The following is a 23180-nucleotide window of genomic DNA, read 5'->3' on the forward strand; positions in this document are numbered from 1 at the left end:
GCACATCAATGGGCACCACAGAACTGAGCCCAGAGTCCTTCTTTCCAGGTTCTTGTAATATAAGCTCCTGTGGAAATTATAAGCTCAGCAGCCCATCTTCCCTTCTTTATTGAGCTGTGAGCAGACGGCCATGGTGATGAGTAGATAACTGCAAGTCTGAGCAGTGAGCTATGAAATCAGAGAGACTTGAGCCAGGTTTGGGGCTGTGATTAATTAAAAATTTTGATGGACTTCATCCAACACGTATTTAATGGTATGCATAACAGCTCTTGTGTTGGCTGGAAATTAAGCCAGAGTGGTGGGCATTTCACAGTAACAACTATAGTCACTATGACTTTTAAAAAGACAAACTTAATTTTGTTTCTTCCCAGTTTATTGCTTCAGAATCCACTGGAGGACTGGCAGAGCACGTCTGCCTATGTACCCACCAAAGCCTATGAAGAGGCTAACATTGCTCATGAGCACAAGAGTATGTATGCTAAGATGGTGACAGACCTGAGGCATCCTCTGGTCTTGAACTGAGGTTGCTGTGGTTGCATTTGAGGGACCTATGGAATGGAAAAAGCTTGACAGTCACAAGCTCTATGACTCTGAGCAAGCTCCAGTCCTTCCTAAAATGAGGCTAACCTAATGCCCACCATGGGGTTGCTGGAAAGATGAGCCAGAAGCCTCTTTCTCCCTATACCTCTTTGAAAGGAGGAGGGAGTTTTCTAGTGTGCAGCCAGGGATGAAGGTTCACCTGCACTAACACTGTCAAAACATCACTCTCCATGACAGATACCACTGTCTCTGTTAGAGCAAACCACAGGAAGCTGCTGCTTGTCTCAGGGAATCCAGCTTGGTAGAGCACAGAATCAGGAATGCCATGGAGCCATTTTTCCAGCTGATCTGTGCCTGAGATGGGGCAGTGGAAGAAGTCTGATAGCCACCCATCATGTTACACTAAGCCCCCCAGAGGGGCCTTGTACCAGGCTCCCTCCCACAAAGTGAGAACCTGACTTTCCTTACTATGACAACCAGCAAAGATGTTACTTTGTCTCTACAATTGATGGTGAACTAATGTACCGATCTGCTGTACCTTGGCTGCTGGCCATTGTGACACAGGGAAATTCAAGCACTTTCAGGCCATAAGCATGTGTTCCCTATAGCTGGAGCAGAGGGGCTGCCCAGAGGTCAGGCAAGGAGTGGCCTGGTCCTAGGACAACAGACAGATCCTGGAGTGTCAAGGTCAATGGGTGGAGCTAGAATCTAGTTGGGCCAAAGGAACTAAATGGCACCCCATAATCCAGAGATTGGAGAAAAACCCAGGCAAAACACCTGGGTATATCAGTCTGAAATTAAGACCTGGAAACGTCACCTGATGGGCATCTAACTAATGTCAACTCACCTGCATGTGTCGGCCTCATTAAATCAGTAAGATAATAATGTAAGTATGAAATAAAACGTAGGCTGAACAGAAATGATTTAAGTTCACAGTATTCTACTAGGAGATGTGGCTAAGGAGAACTTGCTGGTCCTTCCTGCGGCACGGGGATCCCCCCTTTCTCCAGGAAAGCAAACCCTGACTTTGTTCCTTTTCAGGGACAAGAGGCATAGATCCAGACAGCAACCACAGCCCTACACCCTCCATGGTGATCCCATTCCTTTATCAGCAATTGGTCAGGATTGGGCATGTGACCTAGTTTCAGCCAGTAAGATACAGAGGAAGTGCCTGGAGGCCTCTGGGATAGATTTTTCCAGCTGATGAAATAGCAAGAACAAGAATGCCCCTTCCTACCCTTCCTGCCCTGGATTCTGAGGTGTAGGGATGTCACACTTGGGGCTGCCACAGCCTTCCTGTGACATGAGGGGAGGACTAGAGGACTGCACTAACCTTGTATGATGTCTGTCCATGCTTCCTGTTACATGAATTGCTAAAATATCTTTACTGCAGAGGCTGCTGCTCAGTGCCTTTTGGCCCAAAGCATCTGAAGGTGCATCTTTAGAGGCTTTGGTTCTTGCCCTTCTCACACAGTGTGTGCACTCCTGCGGGCCGGATGTGATTCTGGTAGCATCCATGTGTGCTCATCTGGGCTGCAGGTGAGGCTGCACCTGTGCCCCAGGTAGTCTTGCTAGGTGGGAACTAGGCCAGTCCCAGTGTGACACTGCCCTGGGACTCTTCCAGGGCATTCTAGGCAAACATGACTTTCAGTTGGCCCTGTGACTTGAGAAGTAACCTAAGGGAGTCTCCACTTGAGTCTCCTAACAAACCTCTCTCAACTGCATTCAGTGTCCCAAGGGGCACTGTAAGGACTGTGCTCTGTACCCAGGAGAAGGGTCTTTATGTCCTGATGACTCCCTGTGGAACACTTCAGTCTCCACAGAGGGGGCAATCCTGCTTTTCCTGTCTCAGTGCTGTCTGCTTCCCTCCTGTGCTCTGTGGCCCAACAAGTGCCTGAGTGCAATCCTAGCTACTCTGGAAATAGAGATTGGGAGAATCACAGTTTGAGGCCAACCCAGATAAAAAGTTTGCAAGACTCCATCTCAACCAATGGCTGGGCACAGTGGCGCCTCCCTGTCATCCCAGCTACACAGGGAAGCACAAATAGGAGGGTCATGGTTTAGGCCAGCCTGTGCATAAAGCAAGACCCTATCGCAAAAATAACCAACACAAAAAAGGGCTGGTGGAGTGGTTCAAGTGGTAGAGTACCTGCCTAATCAGCACAGACCATGAGTTCAACCCTAGCAGCACACACACACACACACACACACACACACAAACCTGAACACACCCTGTACTCTGTCACCTCCATGCCTTTGCTCCTGCGAGGCCCTCTGCCTACACTGCCTTTCTGCCTCAGTTTCTACCTATCAAATTTGCCTTCCCTACATTCAGCACAGCCTGGACTGCCCAGAGGTCTTCTGTTCAACAACAACCATCTCCACAATACGATTAAAGACAAAGTAGGATGGTGGTGCTGGCACTGGGAGGAGAGAAGGAACAGTTACTGTTTACTGAGAATAGAATTTTAGTTTTACAAGATAAAGAGTTCAGGAGGTTAGATGCACAGCAGTGTCAATGTACACTTCAGGAAGGTTTACCACAGGGGCCTGGTGTGGTGGTCCTATCCTATAATCCCAGCTACACAGGAGGCGTAAGTAGGAGGATCACACTCTGAGGATAGTCTGGGCTAAAGGTGAGAGACCCTATCAGAAAAACAACTAAAGCAAAAGTGGCTTGGGGCATGGCTCAACTGGTAGAGTTCCTGTCTAGCAAGCATGAGGCCCTGAGTTCAAATCCCAGTATCACCAAAAAAAAAGAATGGTTAAGATAGTAAAATTTATGTTATATGTATTTTACTACAATGAAACATTTAAAATACAAATCCATGCCCTTTGATACCAGGCTCTATTTCCTTGTGTGAGCTTGGCATAAGCAGTTGCATCTTGAAACAATCCTGACAGAACAGAAAACAGCTGCCTGGATTCCATGTTTTCTATTCCAGGAAGATTAGCTCGCTCCTAAAGTCAATCCTACCTAGGGCATTTCAATTAAGTGAACCAACAAGTCACTTTTCATCATTAAGCCAATTTGAGTTGGCCTAACACTTCAACCAAAATCAAGCTAACTGATAACACACTTGATCTGAAATTTAAGGACATTAAAAATAAGGAAAGGACCCTACAGACTCCTAGGAAATAAGAAAAAGAAAGTTACTCAACAAAAGAGTGAAGTAAGACTGGCACCTGACCTCTCACTTGCAACACTGTCAAAGGCAGTGAGTAGTGCTATTTATGAGAGACTAAAATGAGAATTCAATGTCTGGCTAGACTATTGATTAAGTATGGGGACAGAATAAATACATTTGTCGATATGAAGGGGCACAAAATTTAGCTCCCTTCCATGTTATTTATTTATTAGTGCTGGGGATGAAACCCAGGGCTTGTGCGTGCCAAGCACTTGCCCTACCACTAAGCTACCTCCCCAGCCCTACCTCAGGGGCTCGTTCTAAAGAAGTTCTTTAAGGATGTACTCCAGCCTAACAAAGAAGAAAACTCAAAAAGGAATTCGACCCAGGAGGATGGTGAAGCTGAATGAAAGTTGTACAGGTTGGATAGTGAACCCAGGGCAGACCATGGAAATGTGGACTCTTAAAGATGAATTGCTCTGGTGGCCAGGTACACAGAGGTGGTCGGGAAAGCACTTGTCCCAGCAATACTGATGGTGACAGCAAATCCAAGAAAATCAATATGCCATGTAAACAGCATGATCCATGCTTAATATAAATTAAAATGGGACATAAGTTCAAGTCTTTGATGGGTCATAAGAAAACTCAGTTGATTCTGTTACAGGATCCAGAGCTACTTCTCTCAGGTGTGAACGGGTCTGGGGTCATAAGGACTAAGTTCTACAGAATGACACAGAGGCCACATCGTGATTCCAGGACAGAAATGTCACGCCACTGGCAATGTAAGAATGCACGCAGCTAACAGAAGAAAAGTGTTTGGAGGAAGAAAGATGGGAGGGAGGAAAGAAACTGTTCTCTGGGAACAAGAAATAGAGATTTGGTATATTTGGGAAAATAGTACCTTGAGCAAGACAGAGCTTAAACTTTTTTGATAGGCAGTTTAAAGATTACTGCAGCAGCCCTGATGTTACCAATATCCCAGGGTCCCTCTAGTTTAAAAAAATTTTTTCCCTTTAGATTTTTTTTCTCTTGGAAAAAAAATGGAACATGCCTTTCATCCACCCTCTGGATAGTCTTATGATTACATGGTGGCTGTTGCAGTTCCTTCCATCATGTCTGTGTTCCAAGTGGGAAGGAGGAAGAGGAAAGAAGGTTCAAAGATGCCAACTTGCTGAGTCAGCTCCTTTGTAAGAGTTTTCCTGTAGCCCCATCCAACAACTTCTGAGTATCTCTCACTGGCTAGTGCAGACTGACAAAGAAAACTATCACAAGAAGAACTGAGAAGAGCAGCATTTTTAAAAAGATGGTACATGGCTGTTATCAAGAAAACTGGCTTTATTTTAAGAAGGAAGAATGGGAAAATGGATGTTGGATAACCAACTTGCCAACTCTTACTCAAGAGAGAGCAGTAAATTGGCAACCAATAAAGACTACAATTACAATAGAGCCATCAACACTGAGAGGAAGGGAGAAGGAGGGGTGCAGAGGGTATGAATGAGTTAATCTTTAATTTCATCATGGGACTCAAGAGACATAAAATTTAGAGCTGGGCATTTAACCACAAATAATGAAAAGATTCAAGGAACTCAGGAAAGTGCCTCTGGGATACAGGCGAGGGGAGGGAGGATGGGGACTGAGCTGTAATTTTTCATGAAAAGCCCTTCTGTATTACTTGATTTTTTAAAAAAAAGTTTTACATAATATTTTGCTTAAAAAATCAGCATTTAGTTTATTATTTTGGGAAGCAGAGATACACTGTATTTCCTTTACTCTTGGTTTTGCTTCTGTGCTGGGTGTCATGTTTTCTAATCCAGGTCACTGGCGTAGCAAGTGACAAAACCCAGTGTTATTTGGGGCTTTCTTATTTAACTCCCAGCAGTTGATCTGTTTTAGACTTAAGCCCCTCACACCCAAGGTTCTTCATGAGCAGACGGACTCCCAGCACATGCATCATCCTTGGCTTGCGACGGGTCCTCCTGTGATCCATCCTCCCTCTGAAATGAGGCGGCCTGCATCTCCCTCCATTCGTACCCCTGGGCCCCTCCTGTCTGCCCGGGGCACCCTCTGCAGGCCAGTGTATTCTCTGCCTGCCTGTTCTGCAGCCTTGAATCACTGTCCTAATGTCTCTGTGATATTAACAGGCCGTGGCCAACGGGAGCGCTGCTGAAATAGGCTGTAGTTTGAGCCATTTTGGACCAAATCCTAGAATGCACAGGATGTGCTGAGCGGTGCAGTTTAAGCTATGAGCATGCAGGTTTGCTGTGAAACTGGGAAGCAGAAGCACAGACATTAGCCTTCACGCGGCCAGGGCTGAGTCCAACACTGCACAGGCAAGGAGTGGACACTGAACTCTCTCTTCCACGTGTACTCAAAACCTCACTTCTCCCACCTTGCGTCCTTAACTTTGCCCAATACCTGCTATTGATTTTTTTTTTTTAACAACAGTGGAACACCTGCATGGCCATCTGGGGAGATTTAAAAAATGCATCTTGGCCGGGTGCAATGGCTCATGTCTGTAGTTCCAGCTATCTGGGAGACAGAGGTAGAAGGATCATGAACTGAGGCTGGCCCCGGGGCAAAAGTGAGACCCTATCTAAAATTAACTAAAGCACAAAGGGCTGGGGGCGTGGCTTAAATGGTAGCGTGTCTTCCTGGCAAGTATGAGGCCCTGATTTCAAGACTCAATCTGCCAAAAAAAAAAAAAAAAAAAACAGATGCATTTCACAGTTTGAGTGTAGTTTTATCTACAAAGAAGGAAGGTCGAACACACTGCTTCTTTCTAGTTTCTTCTAGCTTGGGTGTGCAACTATCATGCAGGTAAATATTTCTAAATTAAAAAGAGAAGACAGCATAATGCAGTTGGGTGTGCAGTTCATGCCCTGCAGTCTTTGGACTAAGGAGCTTGTCAGAGATTTTTCTGTCTGACCTTGACTCTGACACCTTACCTTTGAAGTCAGTTTTTCAGTGCACAAAGCAAAATAATGACCTTTATGAAAAGACATTCTTCCAAGAGTTGAAAAGAAAGATCAAGCATGTCCCAGCAGTAAGTTAAAATATACTGGAATGGAGGTTAAAAAGAAAAACTCACATAGTAGGTTGAATAACGTCTCCGTGACACAGATATCGGCAGGGCCTAATGGCTAGAACCTGTAAATGCTACTTTATCTGGAGAGAAGGTCTTTGCAGGTGAGATTAAGTTAAAGACTGTGAGCTGGTCGTGTGAAATGCAAGCACGTGTTTCTTTATAAGAGGAAGGCAAAGGGAGATTTGGCACATGCAAAGGCCACGTGAAGCTGAAACGGTGAAACTTGTAGATGCTGACCTTGAAGACTGCAGTGATGTGGCCACGAGCCAAGGAATGTTGGCAGCCACTAGAAGCTGGGATAGACCACAAACAGATTCCCTCTAGAGCTTCTGAAGGAAATGTGGCCTTGCTGACACTTTGATGTTGACTAGTGGATACTGATTTCAGACCTCTGGCTTCTAGAACTATGCAAAAATAAAGTTCTGATGTTTTAAGCTAGGAATTTGTTACAGCAGCCAGAGGAAACTGAGACACTCACAGAGGTCTTGGAGGGAGAAGTTTCAGTTTGTACAACAGTTATTCCAAATGCCCTACATTCTTTGGTGGTATTTGACAGAATTCAGCTTCTGGCCTCCAGTAAGTGAGACAGACAAGGGTTGAATGCTTACACAGGTTAAGAAAGACAGGTAACCAACTCCCAGCTCTGGACAATGCCCCTCCACAAGCAGGAGGCAGGGGGCAGGAAGAAAAGATATTTGGTTCTTAAAGTTAACATCTGATCGGTTAAGTATGAAGGGGCAAGAGGACACCATGGATTTAGGAAACTTCCCAAAAATTAACTCCAAGCTCAGCGGTATCTGCATAGGTGTAGGGGTGTGTACATGTGTGTACACGTGTGTGTGTGTGTGTGCATGTTAGGGAAGCACATCTTCAAACAAATGCAGAATAATTATCAATAAATGCAGACAGATGTCTATAAGCATATGTTTGCGGCTGTTCTCTGAAGGTTTAGCATCAGTAATGAAAAGTTAAAGATTCAAATGTCTACCAACAGGAGGGTGCTAAAATTCCGTGTGATACTACGCAGCTATTCAAGAGAGTGACATCGCCGCTGGGCACCAGTGGCTCGCACCTGTAAACCTAGCTCCTTGGGAGGCAGAGATCAGGAGGATCAAGGTTCAAGACCAATCCAGGCAAATAATTTGTGAGACTCTAGCTCGAAAAAACCCATCACAGAAAATGGCTGGCAGAGAGCAGTAAGAGTGCCTGCCTAGCAAGTGGGAGGCCTGGAGTTCAAGTCCCAAGGATGCAAAAAAAAAAAAAAGGGTGATGTAGATCTAATATCCTGATATAGGAGAATATTACTAAGTAAATATACTGAGTAAAGAAACGCAAGTCCCAGACAGTATTAGTGTTAACTTTTTCCATAATTATGTACATAGTTTGCCTTCTGGTTATAGTTACGACGTGCAATCAACCTCAGTCTGAAACTATTAAATGAAAACTTCCAGAAATTTCATTACAAACTTTATAAAACAATTCATAAACTTTAAACTTCATGCTGTTCTGAGTACAGTGAAGGTCCATCCTGCCCACAGCATGAATCATCCCTCTGCCCAGCATGTCCATGGTGTGTGTGCTACCCACCCGTTAGTCACTCAGTAGCCATCCTGGTTTCCATGTTGGCTGGTATCACAGTGCTTGTGCTCAAGTAACCTGTATTTTATGGCTCCAAACTGTATGAGGAGCCATGCTGGCACCTCAGATCTGCCAAAGAAAGCTGAAATTGCTTCCGTTAAGTGAAAGGGTGAAAACCCTCAACTTAATAAGGAAAGAAAAAAGTCCTATGCTGCAGTTGCCAAAGCCTATGATAAGAACAAATCCTCTCCGTGAAATTGTGAAGGAAAAAGAAATTTCTGGTAGTTTCACTGTTGCATCTCAAACCGCAAAAGTTATGGCCACGGCAGCTAAGTGCTAAGAAGGAAAAGACACTGAATTCTCGGGTTCGGTACTACCTTTAGTTTTAGGCAGCCAGTGGGGGTCTTGAAACGCATCCCCTCTTTCTGTAATTTTAAGAAACAAAAAGATGGAAATGAAATAAAAGTACACTAGGAGGACTTTGTCTGGCATGGTGTCTGGTGACAGCAGAGCCCCCTGGTAACTATGTGCCCAGCAAGGTCTTGAAATGCCTGTGTGTTCTTGAGGTTTCTGGAATCATCTAATTGGCCAAGTTCAGACAGAGCACCTGGCATTTATACCAAGCTCTCTGGTAGCACAGCCAGGTTTTTACTTTAAAAAGAAAAAGAAATAAAAGGACATACCATCAGCAGCCAGAAGACCCAAGCAAGCAGATCTTTTGTCTCTTCCTCAGGAGAGGAACAAAGTTCCTATTCTGTACTCAGCAGTTTCACGCCAAAGTCAAGGGGAACCTCGTCTTCTAAGCACTTCCTCCTGTGAAATTCTCTACGAGGATCTTTCTAAAGGTGGTTTCACCTGGGAAGGTGGTTTTCCTGCTGTCAGCCAACACTCCCCAGGGGGTTCACCATTGTGCTCAGCTCTCTGTGGCTTTGAGTTGCCGCCAGGATGGGAGGTGCTACTGCTTTGACAAGGACACTCCTGGACTCACTCCTCAGCACACACCCCAAAGTACGCAGTTCTCCACTACACACACAGGGAGAGCCTGCGGGTCAGAGCCCGCTTACCTACCCACTTGAAACACTAGTTTGGATTAATGCACGTGCAAACTGACCAGCTACACAGCAGAAAGTCAGTTGAGATATATGCAATGACCCACAGTATCAATCCAGGGGCTCTGAAGAGATGAAAAGCTATGTCTCAGGACCCCAACATAGACATGTGATTTCTAGACAACAAGAAAATATGAGTCAGCCTGGTGCAGTGGCTCATGCCTGTAATTCTAGCTATTTGGGAGGCAGAGATCAGGACTCAAGGCTAGCCTGGGCAAAAATTTAGCAAGACCCCATCTCGACCAATATAGAACTGGGTGTGGTAGCGTTCACCTGTCTTTCCAGCTACAGGGGAGGCATAAATGGAAGGACTGCAGTCCAGGCTGGCCTAGGCATAAATGAAAGACCCTATTTGTAAAACAGCTAAGGAAAAGATGGCTGGGGGTATGGCTCAAGTGGCAGAGTGCCTGCCTAGCAAGTACAAGGGCCTGAGTTCAAACCCATCAAAAGAAAGAAAGAAACTATAAGTCCAATTCTCTTTTGGATAAATAAAAGGAGAGACACAGGCCACCCCTATCTCCAACACATGCTACAGGAACACAGTGCCTTGAAAGCTACAAGCTTCTACACACACTGCTTAAGTGATGGCTTAGTGAAATTTTTATTATGCAAAATGAAAGGAACCAATCCCCTCTCTTCTACATCGTGTAGAGTATCTTCCAGGTATGTTTTTGCAGGATTTGCTGCAAATCTTAAGAAGTCATAGTACTTTGATTCCTTATTACAAATTTCAAGACAGAGTTTCGTCTCCAATATTTTAAACAAATTGTCACAAGATTGGCAGCTGGATTTTTCTATAAGTAGAATACAGGAATGTTGGCAGGGCAGATGCTTTATCAAAATTCTTAACCCCTTGCTTTTGTTCTTCCATTTGTAGAATGTGAACATCTGACCAAGCCCCACCCATCTTCCAGTTGAAGAAACTGAGGCAACGTTGGTTAGCTGAGGTTATGTGGTAAGTTAATAACAGAGCTAGGGTGTCGCCTTATAAAGCGAGCACTTCCGTGTGGAGATGTGTAGGGACTAAGCACTGCGTCATTACACACAGCCTCATCCCAGGCCGAAGGAGAGATCGACACCTGGGGCCAAGCGTGGAAGATGCAAAAGATCCCTTCTATGTCAGGAATAAATTCAGAGAACTGTAAGGTTCAAAAGGACCCAGAGCAATTCTCTAATCCATTTCCTTTCCTTGAGGCAGAAGTCGCTGACAAGGCTCCAAGGGAGAAGTATCTATCTTATTTCCAAGACCCTTCAGGGATGATTTCATAACTTCACTTACAAAAGGGAAGATGTGAATTTTCTTTTCGACAGTGCTATCCAAGACATAACCAGGGAAAATCACTACATTCTTTTATAAATTAAAAAAATAAAAAGATATCTCTGAAGTGATTATTTAAAATAACTTTTGGGTTTAATCCAACATGAGTCTTCTAGTATAAAGGAAAACATTTTAAAAACTAAGAAGTGGTCATGAAACCTTAACTATGATTTTTGTAGGAAGTATATAAACACTTTGACAGTTTTATGCCACACAGCATAAAATATTTGAGACACAAAAACTCATGAGTTAGAAACTAAATAATGGCACCCACCAAATGGTTTCCACTTTCGAGTTTAAGTCCTAATTTTTTTTCAAGACTGGCTGTGGTGACACAAGCCTATAAACCTAGCTACGTGGGCAGCAGAGATTGGGAGGATTGCAGTTCAAGGTAAAAGGTTCACAAGACCCCATCTCAACCAATGGCTGGGCATGGTAGTGGATTGCCTTAAAAGCTACATGGGAAAGCACACATACAAGGATTGCAATTCCAGGCTGGCCCAGGTGTAAATCGAGACCCTATCTCAGAAATAACCAACGCAGAAAGGACTGGTAGAGCACCTGCCTAGCAAGCACAAGGCCCTGAGTTCAAACCTCCACTATCTCAAAAAATTTTTAAAAAGTAACAGACCTCAGTTTTTTACATCATAGTTCCTGTATTAGGTCTTAGCTCCAGAAAGTATGTTTCCAAATTATCTGAAGGAAAAATGAAAACAAAACAGATTAAAAACTCCACCAACAATCCCACATATATCCATGTCAAATAATTCAAAAGCCAGAGGTTATTCTGAGAGGAAGTCTGCCTAATATCCGTGATATTAAGACAGTGGAAGCCAATAACATGTGGCACTTTATCTGCAGATGGTACCCTGACCTTCTGCCAATGGCTTCGAACTGCTTCTCCGCCAGAAATTACGAGACTCAGGCTCCTGAAAACCATGGGTGCATCTCCAAGGCAGCTGCTGGGATTAAGGTGGCCCACGCTTGTGGGTGTAGTCGAGGCTCTGTTTGTCTGAGGGCAGAGTCCACCCTGGCTACAGGGTCCTAGGCTGTAGGCAAGGGTGCAAAATGGCCTTCCTTAATCTCTCCCTAACTTACCCCATCCTGCTTTCCTAATGGCTTATCACAGTGTCTCTCACCTAAGCTCGTGCCTGTTCCCCTTCTCTGACTGCCACTCCCCTGTCCCCCATATGGAGGGAGACAGAGACTCACATGCTCCTTTCCTCACAAAAGGTTGCCTCTGGGGTCCTCTTCTTGCTATGTCCAGCCCTCACTAGTTCAAGTGTGACAGAGAATGTTCTAGGTCCTCACCAAGAGCCCTGGAAGATCAGGCTGGAGGTGATGCTGGGCGGAAGCCTTTGGCCCTGGGGTACACCCTGAGCCCCAATGCCCAGCACAGGACTGGGTGCCCAAGAAGACTCAGCACATCACAGCCCTGAGGTAGCCTGAGCTGGTGGAAGAGCCATGAACCAGTGAGGTGTGAGCATCAGGGAACCCACAAAATGTAAGAGGATCCAGAAGTGAGGTCACTAGCCTGGGTGGACGAGGTGAGCACAGCTGTAGTGTGAGCAGTTGAACTTCACAATGTGTAAGGGACACTGTGTAAAGGGCACTGCAGCCCATTGCTGTACACGCTATTTAAGTTAGGTGCTATTCCTCTACTTTGCAGACCAGGAAACTGGGACTCAGAAGTGACAGTTTGCTCAAGGTTGCATGGTGAGAAAGAATGGGCTGGTGTTTGAGTCCACCCTGCAGGTTCCCCGGCCCCTCTGGGCTTCACAGTCCTGCCTCTCAGGACCTGTGTGTCAACAAGGCAGCCTGCAGGAGGTAACAGCTCTTCCCACTTATTCCTGGGCCTGAGAGGCCCTCGTGGGGACTTTATCACTTTATCCACTCCTAGGTTCCCAACCGTACAATGTTTGAGTGAAATTGCAAAACTCTCAAAACCAAATTAAATCCACTTTAATTTTGAAAGCAAAAGCAAACAGATGCCCTGCAGCTTCTTTCCCTAGGAGAGAGGCTCGAGATCCAATAATCCTCTACCCCTTCTCTCCCTCCAGAGAGACTAGAGGGAGTCAATGTAGAACCAAACGAAGCACTGAGTCTCAGAAGGCAGACAGAGTTCATGGTAATTACAAGTCCGAGGACAAAAGCTGAGAGAAACCCAGGCTTGATGTGCTTATGCAGAGATGCATGTTTGCTTAAGAGGAGATTTAAAAAGACTCACAATGCAACATAAGCTTCATGAAAAGTGTCTGACTCCCATTCTGTTGAAACAGTGGAGTCCAAATGTTAAAGACAAATGTAAAAGACAGAAACGGGAGAATGCCAGAAATTCAAGGAATCCTTGCTTTATAAATGTCACTTTAATGGTGTCGTTTTCTATGTCTACTCCATCTTATAAAAGAAAAAATACTTGTTTAGATTAAATGGCCCCGATGAGGTCATACTACAAATAAAATAAGACTCTGGGTGTTTATTATTTAAATTCAAGTGCAAAACATCTGACATCTCTCAGTGTGTCATACAGTAACAAAAGGGTAATGATTATAAAAAAGAAACATGATTTTAAAAACTGTCCAATTAAAAAATAATAGAAATTTGAAGTAATAAAACAGTTATGGGAGCTGAAGCCAGTTTTGTTTTGTTTTGTTTTGTTTTGCTGTTTGAACTCAGGGCCTATACCTTGAGTCACTCCACCAGCCCTTTTTTGTGATGGGATTTTTCCAAATAGGGTCTTGTGAACTATTTGCCCAGGCTGGCTTCGAACCTTGATCCTCCTGATCTCTGCCTCCTGAGTAGCTAGGATTACAGGTGTGAGCCACTGGTGCTTTACTGAAGGCAGCATTTTCTGGACAATCAAAAAGTTCATTTATCAAGCAGGTCCTTGGTTCCCATTTTCCTAAATCAGTCCTGGGAGCAATAAGACAATTTATACTTTAGGACACCAGCTTTTTCTCCCTGTGTCCATGTCCCTGTGAGAGTCCTCCTTGTGGCCTGAATGCTCCCTCAGCTCTCTTACCTACCACACTTCATATGACGTTTCTGGCTTCTTTGTCTAGATCCTAGCATGCTGGCCACCCCTCGTTTGTCACCTTCTGAAACCTAACCTGCCAAGATGCCTTGGTTTTCCATGAGTGACTCCTGGTCCCACACTAATAACCTTGCTGATGGCACCGTGAAGTGGACACCCTGGGCCTTTCCACCTCAGTACATCTAAGACCTCTGAGGTTGGCCCTCTGTATGCATCTAAAACCAAACCTCTTGTTCTTAACATCCCTGGCTTTCAAACTGGTACACAAAAGGTGCTTAATAAATGCTTGCTGAATAAATGAGGTCCCCTTTCCTTGACACATCTAGCCTGGATCCACTTGCTTCTCCCTTTCCTTCTCCTGCTTCCCTAGACTTGGACTGATCCATGCCTCAGAGCATCCCCACCATGTCCTCCATGTTCCCACAGGGAACAGCACCATCGCCCAGTCAGCTGCCTGGGCCATTATGGTTCCTTTTCCTTCCGCTCCCACCAGCCTCTGGATGCATCCATCACCAAATCCTGTACAATCCCCTTCCTGGATGTCCCTGTGACCTCCCCTCCTCTCCATTCCCTCATAAGTCCTGATAAGTCCTGGGCCAGACCCTCACTTGCCTCACTTGCTTCCCACTCCTCAGGGTAGCCTCTCCTGAATACAAACCTCAGCTCATCCCTTCTGTCCCCAGTCTGGAGCCCAAGCCTGTGAGCAAGCTACTGCATTCCTGCATAGAGGCTTACCTGTCTGAGGTGGTGGAGCACAAGAAAGACCAACTGACCATAACAACCCAGGGCTGGAAGAGCCAGTACAAATGGCAACAGAGTGTGGATGCCCTCAGCCTAGACAGGCTGAAGGAGGGGGAGCCAGGAGGAAGTGATAGGTCTTTAGAGTTCAGAAGGATGAATAAGAATTAGACAGATAAATAAATTGAAGAGAGAAAAACATTCCTGGTGTTTGCAAACACCTGGGAAAGTGAAAGGCCATGGTGCACCGTACAGCAGTAAGAGGGCCCACAGAGTCATTAAGGTGGGAAGAATGGCTGTGGGCCAGGTTGGTAGGAACCCTGGGCTTGCTGTTGACAAAGATGAACTTGACCTTGACTGTGGTGGTTGCCAGCAGGGGAATGATTCATCTGCAAGCGATTACCTGAGGGTCCCCTGAACAGCTGAGACCCTCCTCCACCTTGGGACAGCTCCTGAGGCAAAAGCAACATAAAAACCTCATTAGCAGGCAGGTCTCCAACTAAGAACCAAGCCTGCTTTCCCTTCCATAATGGCTGCTCTTTGAGGCCACAGCTATTTGAATTACATTCTAATTTCCAAAAGTGATAAACATATGCTCATGTTTTCATTTATAAGTTTTTGATTACCAGCCTGGCATTGTAGCTGCAAATTACCCATTTTCTATTAAAATTATTTTCACTTCTCTAGACAAGAAGGAGAAACAGCACTTTTAAAATTACTAAAGTGCCCGAGCAGCAGAGGGAGGGAAGAAGTAACACCAACGCATTTTTTTGCCCCTAGCAATAACATACCAAGAGCCTGATAAATGAAATGGGAGCTATGAGCTATGTTAGACAGAGGGCTTTCTGGAGGGGCACACTGGCATGCTGTGATACCTGGCCCAGACTGCAAAAAGTCAGAAGAAGCTCAACTGGTGGCAGAATTGGGCTGCTTTAGGTGAAGAGCAGGTCACTGGCATGCTTGGGCACTAGTTCTTGCTTTTTTTTTCTGCCTCTATGAGGAATTCAGAAGATGGAGATGTCATTAGCTCAGATGCATGAAAGCAACTGCAATGCTTGTCACATTCCAACTGGAATCCAGTCCTGCGAACTGGCATCATGACTGTGCTTAAACAAGACCAGGGCAGGGCCATAGCTGGAGGGCCTGGCTGTGGAGGGGGTTGAGGACAAGCCTTGGTAATGGTCAGGAAGTGATAACCTGAGGTCACTGACTAGAAGAGGATTCTACCATCAGAGTTGCAGACCAACGGGCAGCTCTATGTCCCATTTAATGGGTACATGACATTAATTGACACGAGTATGTAAATGACAATAATGACTATAGCTCTGAAGGTGCTGTTGAAGGCTTTGCTTTGAAAGTACAGCTTGGATGAGCTGAATGATGCTGTTACTGAGATGACTTGCTCATCAAGAAACTGTGCCATTGCACTGACTGTCCAAATCCCTAACTTTCTCTGTGTGTACTATGCTCAGTCCTGGGGACAGAGGTGTGACCCATACAGTCCCTGCTCTCAAAGACATGAAAAAAATAAGCAGCTACTTCAGTGTTCAAAATGCCATCTGTAGTAAAAGCAAAAAATCATATATTATTGCAGCTACAGGGACTCCAAATATTATGTTTTTGTATTTTAAACTCTGTGGAGGACAATAACAAATCATGATCCTAATAAATTAATAATAATAGTAATAACAACAATAGGTAAAAGTTAGTGTGCTATGTAGTAGGCACTTTAGGTTTTTGAATTCTATTCTGTGTCCATAAGTACACTGTCTCATGTGTCATCTTTGGTCTGTACAAACACTGTGCAGAAATTGACTATCATCTTGTTTTTAACTGGAACACTTAAGCTGGAGGCGCAGTCCAAAAACATAGTACCAGGAAACAAAGGGAAGTACAAACTCCCATGAACCAAGAAGGGCATTCGCTCCCACTGCCTCTGGAGGTGCAGAAACCACCAGAAGCCTGAAGAAGGCCAATTGGCCCCCACCTGAACCCCAAGCTCTATGGTACTCGCCATGGGCTCATTCAGTTCTGCAGGAAACAATAAATGTAACTGGTATTTTAACTAACCTTAGACATAAATCGTAATTCTTCTCTCAAGAGTAAATGGTTCTTCTTCCCATGCATCTCAAATCTGTGCACAGGTAAGGACAACAGAAAAGCAGGCTAGCTTGGCCTCAGGGGAGGGGGGGAGCCCTCCGGGTTGCCCAGGGGGTGCTCCTGAGATGTGCGGTGGGGAGCATGCTTTGGCCATATTGAGAGTGTGTGCCATTAAGAGGGTGCCATACAAGAGCCTGTGGTGTTGGGGGTGTTGTGCAAGTCTGCCTTGAGGGGTGTGATGGACCATGGGTCTCTGTGGTGTCACAGGGGAGGGTTTCTGTGAATGTGAGGAGGGTGAGGGTGGATGATAGAGGAAGACTACATCACACTATGTGTTGTGGACATTTTGTTGTGCAGGTGTGCCACAAGAATGTGCAGTTGAGGGGGTTTGCTGTGGGCATGCAGGTGTTCCGTGGAGGTATACAACAGAGGTGTGCAGTGGATGTGTAGTGGAGGTGTGCCGTGGGTCTGCTGTGTGGATATGCTGAGGGCAGGAAGGACTCTGTGGTTCAGAGTGGTGCCTCAGGTCCCTGGTTGCTGCTGTGGGGTTCCCAAAATGCGCAAGAGTTCCCAACCATGCCTGAGAAGGTCATTCCTACCCTGTAAACTGCCTAATCACCAGGACAGTTAGTTCATACCCCTAAACCTACAGCCCCAACATTCCCTGGGGTCAGGGTAGCCATGGGACACCAGGGCTAGCATGTTTTGGTGTCCTGGTTATTTGAGAAGCTTGGGAAGCACCTTCTCTGTGGCAAAGTCTGAGAAGTATTAGCAACTCGCATTTAACACAGCTTCTGTGAGGCTCCTCTTCCTGGGCTCACTGCCCAGGTGACCTTCCCTGGGTACTGCTAGGACACAGCACAGGTGATGGAAGGACAGGCCCTTGGCCTTCTCTCCTGCAGAGAGCCCAGCAGCAGGGACACAGACTCACCTTTCTCCCCCGAGCACAGCAGCCCTTCATGTGTGACCTCACCCTGTGCTGCTGCCACCCTCTACCCATCTAACTGCTGCCAGCAGTCATTGCTAGCAAGACCGCTGGGGTGGCCAATGCTAAAGAGCTCAGGCATGTGGGTCTGATGTATGTGTCATTCTACGCACCCCCAACCTTTATTATGAAAGATCTTCAAACATACAGCTAGGTCTAAGCATTTTAAAGTGAATATTGGATGTCCACCTCCTAAACTCCAATTCAATTTTATTATATTTATTTTGTTGAAAAATCTACCCTTCTATTCATTCATCAATCCACATTGTTGTTGTTGTTATCATTATTGATGGCACTGGGGTTTGAACTCGGGGCCTTGTGCTTGCTAGGCAGGCGTTCTACAACTTGAGCTGCTCTACCACTTGAGCCACTCCACCAGCTCTTTTTGTTCTAGTTATTTTGGAAATAAGGTCTCACTTTTTGAGTCTTTTGGACAATGATTCTCCTATCTTAGGCGTCCCACCATAGCTGGGATGACAAGTGCACACCACCACACCCAGCTTTTTCTGTTGAGATGGGGGTCTCATTAACTTATTTGCCTGGGCTGACCTGGAACTATGATCCTCCCCATCTAAGTCTCCCAAGTAGCTAGGATTATAGGTGTGAGCCACCATGCCTGGCTCAGTTTATTTTTTGATGCCTTCCAAAGTAAGATGCAAATAGCAGTGCACTCAGCACCACACACATGCATCTCACCAGCTGGGGAACAGTGTTGTGTAGCATTCTTTCTCCCTCCCTTTGAACGTATGATGAAATGCACATATCTTAGGGCACCATTCTATGAATTCAGACAAGTGCACACATTCATGTCACTCCAACTCCTATGGACATCCCTTTACCCCACAGTCCCTCCACTCAATCTCTCTGTCCCTTTCCCAGAGTCCTCCTCATCTGTTTTAATTCAACACAATATTTCTGAGATTCATCTGTATTGGTGTTTCAGTCAATTGTTTGCTCCTTTTCATTGCTGTGTGGTATTCTGGGCTTTTTTGTTTGTTTGTTTTTGGCTATATCACAATGTGTATATTCTCCTACTGACCAGTTACTTTTTAAAAAGTAAATATTATCACCTCTTCGGGGTTATTCTATAACACAGTCACTCTCACTTGCATTCATACCCATTTGTCTTGTTGGAAGAAGATAATTGTGCTCAGAATTAGCACAGCCCTCCCTGGCCAGTGAGAGTGGAAGAACACAGAGTGCATTTTTTCACCTTTGTGATAGAGAGGAGACGGAAAAGCACAGTTCCAGAGAAGACTCCCAAAGAATGTTGGGATACAAGATGGCGCCAGTTGAGAACTTAGAAATGGTAACCAATAATGTATTTGTGTTTGGAGTTATGTCCCGTGAATCTAGTTTTCCCACAGGAAGGGGAGCTATAGTTTGTTTTTACATTAAATTTACAAGAAAACCCCTTAATTTAAAAGAAAAATATTATTCAACAAATACACAGTGGGGCAAAGAAAAGGAAAAGTCAGGAGCCCTGGTACAGACATCTGAGGTATGGGAATATTACCTGAAGAGATGGTGTCAATCCTGGACACATGTTAGATCTGCCTGGGGAGCCTTAACTCTACCCTTGCCTGAGTTCCACATCCGGGGCCTTTCATGTAATGAAACAGATGCCCCAGTGGATTCTAATGTGTAACCTGGGATGAAAAACTTGTTTTAGAAAGTGGTGGTTTTCAAAGACCAGCAGTATTAACAGTGCTTGGGCACTCATTTGAAAAAGAGATTCCTGGGTCCCACTCGAGCCCTGCACAATCAGAAACTGGGGCTGGGGTCCAGTCACAGGCCCCCCAGGTGGTTCTGATGCTTGGTGTTTGGAGCCACTGCTATAGGGCTTGGTCTACCACCTCTTCCTAGCTCCCAGGACTGAGGTCTCCACCATCGTGGTACCAACCCAGTCAAGGTCAACTTGGTCTACCTGATCCAGATCCAGGGAAAACCCCTCTCCACCCCAGGATGGAGAGAGTGGGAGGAAGACAGGTGGAAGGAGCTGCTGGCTAATTACCAGAGGGATGACATCCTTGGGTCCACTGTGTCTTAACCTCAATCAATCCATAAACCAGTTAATCAGCCCCCAGAAAATTGGGTGTTGACTATAATCTTATATTCCCAATGATCTTTGATTATCAGTGACCTTCTTCCACTCCATTACCCTTGTTAATTGAGAATTGACTACACAGTTAAAATGAATGTTTCCTCCATGAACAGAACTGTACCTGATTCATCTTAAAGTCCCTCACAGCTCAAAAACCCTGATGCATCTACAGATATATTGATCACGTACAATTCACTTCCCCCAGAATTTATGAAATTACCACTAAGAGGCCACTGGGTATGTAGTCTTATGTAAAAGGAAAGGGACAGAATTTCAGTTGACGGGTAACACTATATTCAGAGAGCTAACCAAGCACTTGCAAAGCCTGGCTTCTTGGTTAGCAGTGATGTCTGTATTAAAAGATGCTCAACACAGGTCTTTAGATTTGGCAAAGTCTTTGGCAGTACTGGTGCCTTACAGTTAGAGGAGATAAAGGGACAAAAGCACATTGGAGGGCTGCTCCTCACCTCTGGTCGGCTATTTTGATAAGGACAAATGCAAAGTAAGAGAAACTAAGAGGAGATCAGGAATCATTTGTTCCATTGCTTTGTTTGAAAAATGAACTTTCACATAAAACCAAAGAGATCACAGAATTCACCAAAAGAATAAGAAACAACAAAATCGTGCTGAGAAATCTGAAATGGCAAATGCGGTGCCGACTAAGTAGTATGCGCCATGAGAAGGTGTTTGACAAATACGATGGGTCGTGTTTGGGTCATAAAACAGCAAAGGAAGAATGTCACTGTGTAGGAAAAGCCAGCCTGCTTATTTGTGGAAGGAGTCAAGGCTCAGCATCAAAGAAGACTTGACCAACTGTTTCTTGTTTACTTGATTCAGGACTGACTACAAACAGCTCAACAAAAGCACCTGTGCACCTGGACGACCCAAAAACAGGTCTGGCATCTGACTTCCTCCTGGGAGCTGGCTCCTCCCAGGCTGCCCTCCACCTCTCCCAGCCTCTGCCCCATCACGATCAAGGTGCCTCTTCCACTCCAGGAGCCCAGGGTCGTGTATAGGTCAGCTTGAGTCCATCCGAAGGATACAGTGAATGCCTTTTAAAAAACCATTTTATTATGAAAAATTACAGAGAAGTAGCAGGAACAGTAAAATGAACAGTCACACAGACTTCCCCAAATGATCGTTAACGTGTTTCCATATTTACTTTACTCATCCCCACCGGAAGAACATTACAGACCATTATAGACACCAGGACATTTTGCCTCTAAATACCTCAAAAATAAAGATACTTCCTAAAATAAGGCCTCCATGTAATGATCACATCTGATAAAATTAACAATAATTAACAAAAATTCCTCAATATCATCTAACACCAGCCCAAATGTCAGCGCAAATCTTTTGAAAAACAGGAGAGTGTCTCAAGTGGTAAAGTGCCTGCCTAGCAAGCACAAGGCCCTGAATTCAAACCCTAGTACCACCAAAATCTTTTGAAAAATAAAACATAGATACAGTTATAGTAACTCAGAACGAACGGGTGGCAGATGTGAGTGACTGTCTCCGCAAAGTCTTTAAAAAAAGCATGCGTGCCCCTCTCTGCTTTACCAGTGGGGGTGGAGATCCAACATTCCCAGGTGCAAAAAAAAAAGGAGGGCCTCCCCTCCCATGGGGGCCTATTCTGGAGGCTCAGAGGAGCTCACCCACCCAGGCCACAGCATTCGAACACAGCACTCCAAAGCCACTGCAGTCAGTGGTGGATGGCAGCTGCCTCTCTTCTCCTAGTGGTGACTAGGTTTGTCCCAAAAGCTGGACCTAAGATTTGTAATCCCTACTCTGCCACTGCTGAGCTAGGTGGCCCTGAGCAAGCTGCCTGACCTCTTGGAGCTTCTGTCTTCTCCTTTCAATATAGGACAAAAGACCTGTCTGAGAGGTCTGTTCTGAAGACTGAAGGAGTCAGTGACACCAGCTGTCACAGAGTATGGAGCACATTGGCTGGCCCATGACAAGATCACTAAAGCTCTCCTACTGACCCTGCAGGTAGCAGTAATAAGGTGTGAGATTCTGAGGGTAGCCAAAGGCATGAGTGGTGGGGTGGGCAGACATTCCGGTAACAGAGAGTCCTGTATGCCACCAGGTCCCCCAGGCAGGCCCTGCCCAAGGAAGATCATGAGGCCAGCCTCCCTTGCTCCTACACCCTCTGGTGTGAAGGAGTGGAGGGAGAGGGCCTTGCTGATTCTAGTGGTTGTCACAGGTGCCTTTGGCCACCCAGTTGGGTCATATGGTACCTCCTCTGGCCTCCTGTTAGCCTGAACCTCACTAGGGGCACAGCTTTGGCTCTTCCATCAGCTACTGTGCCTTTACTCTACATTAATGAGCACTGCCACCCACTGCCAGCCCCTACCGCCCGCCAGTGACATTACTGCTACTGAGCTTCTACTCCTTGCCAGTGTCTTTGCTGGGAAATGTTCAGACATGACCTTCCTGACTCTAAGCTCCAGTCTTTGGAGGTGGTGTGATTATTACCCTTTAAAGGTATAATAACTGTTGTAACAAATTACCCCAAACCTAGTGGTTAAAAAACCACACCTATTTATTATTCTATTGTTTTGCCAAGTCAGAAGTTCACAAAGGACTAAAATAGAGTGACAGCAAGGCTGCATTCAATTCTTGAGGCTCTAGATGAGAATCTATTCCTTGCCTTGTCTGGCTGGTTTGCCACATTCCTTGGCTTATGGCCCCTGCCATCCTCCAAGCTGACTGAGGCCAACCCAGTCTTTCTCATGCTGCATCTCTCCCACTGGCTCCCTTCCATCCTCTTTCACTTATAAGAACCCCTGTATGCATGAGGCTCATCCAGTTGATTCAGGACCCTCTTCTTATCTTTACATCAGCTGGTCAGCAACCTCAGTTTCATTTAATTTCCCTGCCAAGTAACCTAAAGTATTCACAGGTTCTGGAGATTAGGGTGAGGATATTTTTGGAGGATCATTCTGCCTATCACAGCAGATGAAGAAATTGAAACTCAGAGAGGTAGTGGGGCTTGCTCAAAGTCACACAGCTATTCACTGATACTAAAGTCAGTGTAGGGTGCTCAAAGCCAACTCCGTTCCTACTTCACTGTGTGACCTTGCACCATCACCTAACTTTATCCTCTGGCCTCAGATTCCTCACCTATTAAATGAAAAGGCCATCTAAATGCTATGACTTCCTCCAGCAGCCAGTGCCTGATGAGCATCTGGTCTTCCCCCTAACCACGCACATGGCCTGGAAAGTCTAGGACCCCACTCAGACTTCACCTTCCTGTGAAAGAGGGCACACCGACTCAGTCAGGACACAGACAGCCCTCTCTCCCCAGCTGCAAATTTTCCCAGAAACCATGGGGACCTGGATTTACCAGCCCTTGACTTGCCTTCCTTCAAGCATATCACGCAAATCTAAAGTCAAGTGTGTTTTCCTCCCAATCCTCAGCTCAGAGGGAAGTAAGGATTAAGCTTTCTTTGCACATT

General features: G+C 45.4%; 1 protein-coding gene across 10 annotated transcripts in view; it reads right to left on the reverse strand.

Annotated features, from left to right (window-relative positions):
• Nmnat3 (nicotinamide nucleotide adenylyltransferase 3) overlaps positions 1–23180 on the reverse strand; it is a 100633-nt gene that overhangs the window by 65058 nt on the left and 12395 nt on the right. For 4 of the 10 annotated variants that reach the window (XR_012443289.1, XR_012443288.1, XM_074060329.1 and 1 more), the window contains exon 1: positions 14752–14922. The exons of 2 other annotated variants lie outside the window; for them this stretch is intronic. Coding sequence is in view for 5 of the 8 variants with exons in the window: in XM_074060329.1 (XP_073916430.1) it covers positions 14752–14809 (58 nt within the window). In the remaining 3 variants the exon portion in view is untranslated. 4 more of the 10 variants (XM_020180170.2, XM_074060328.1, XM_074060326.1 and 1 more) reach the window with 3 other exon arrangements.

The sequence above is a fragment of the Castor canadensis genome, chromosome 17 (genome assembly GCF_047511655.1).
Source record: "Castor canadensis chromosome 17, mCasCan1.hap1v2, whole genome shotgun sequence".
Taxonomy (NCBI): domain Eukaryota; kingdom Metazoa; phylum Chordata; class Mammalia; order Rodentia; family Castoridae; genus Castor; species Castor canadensis.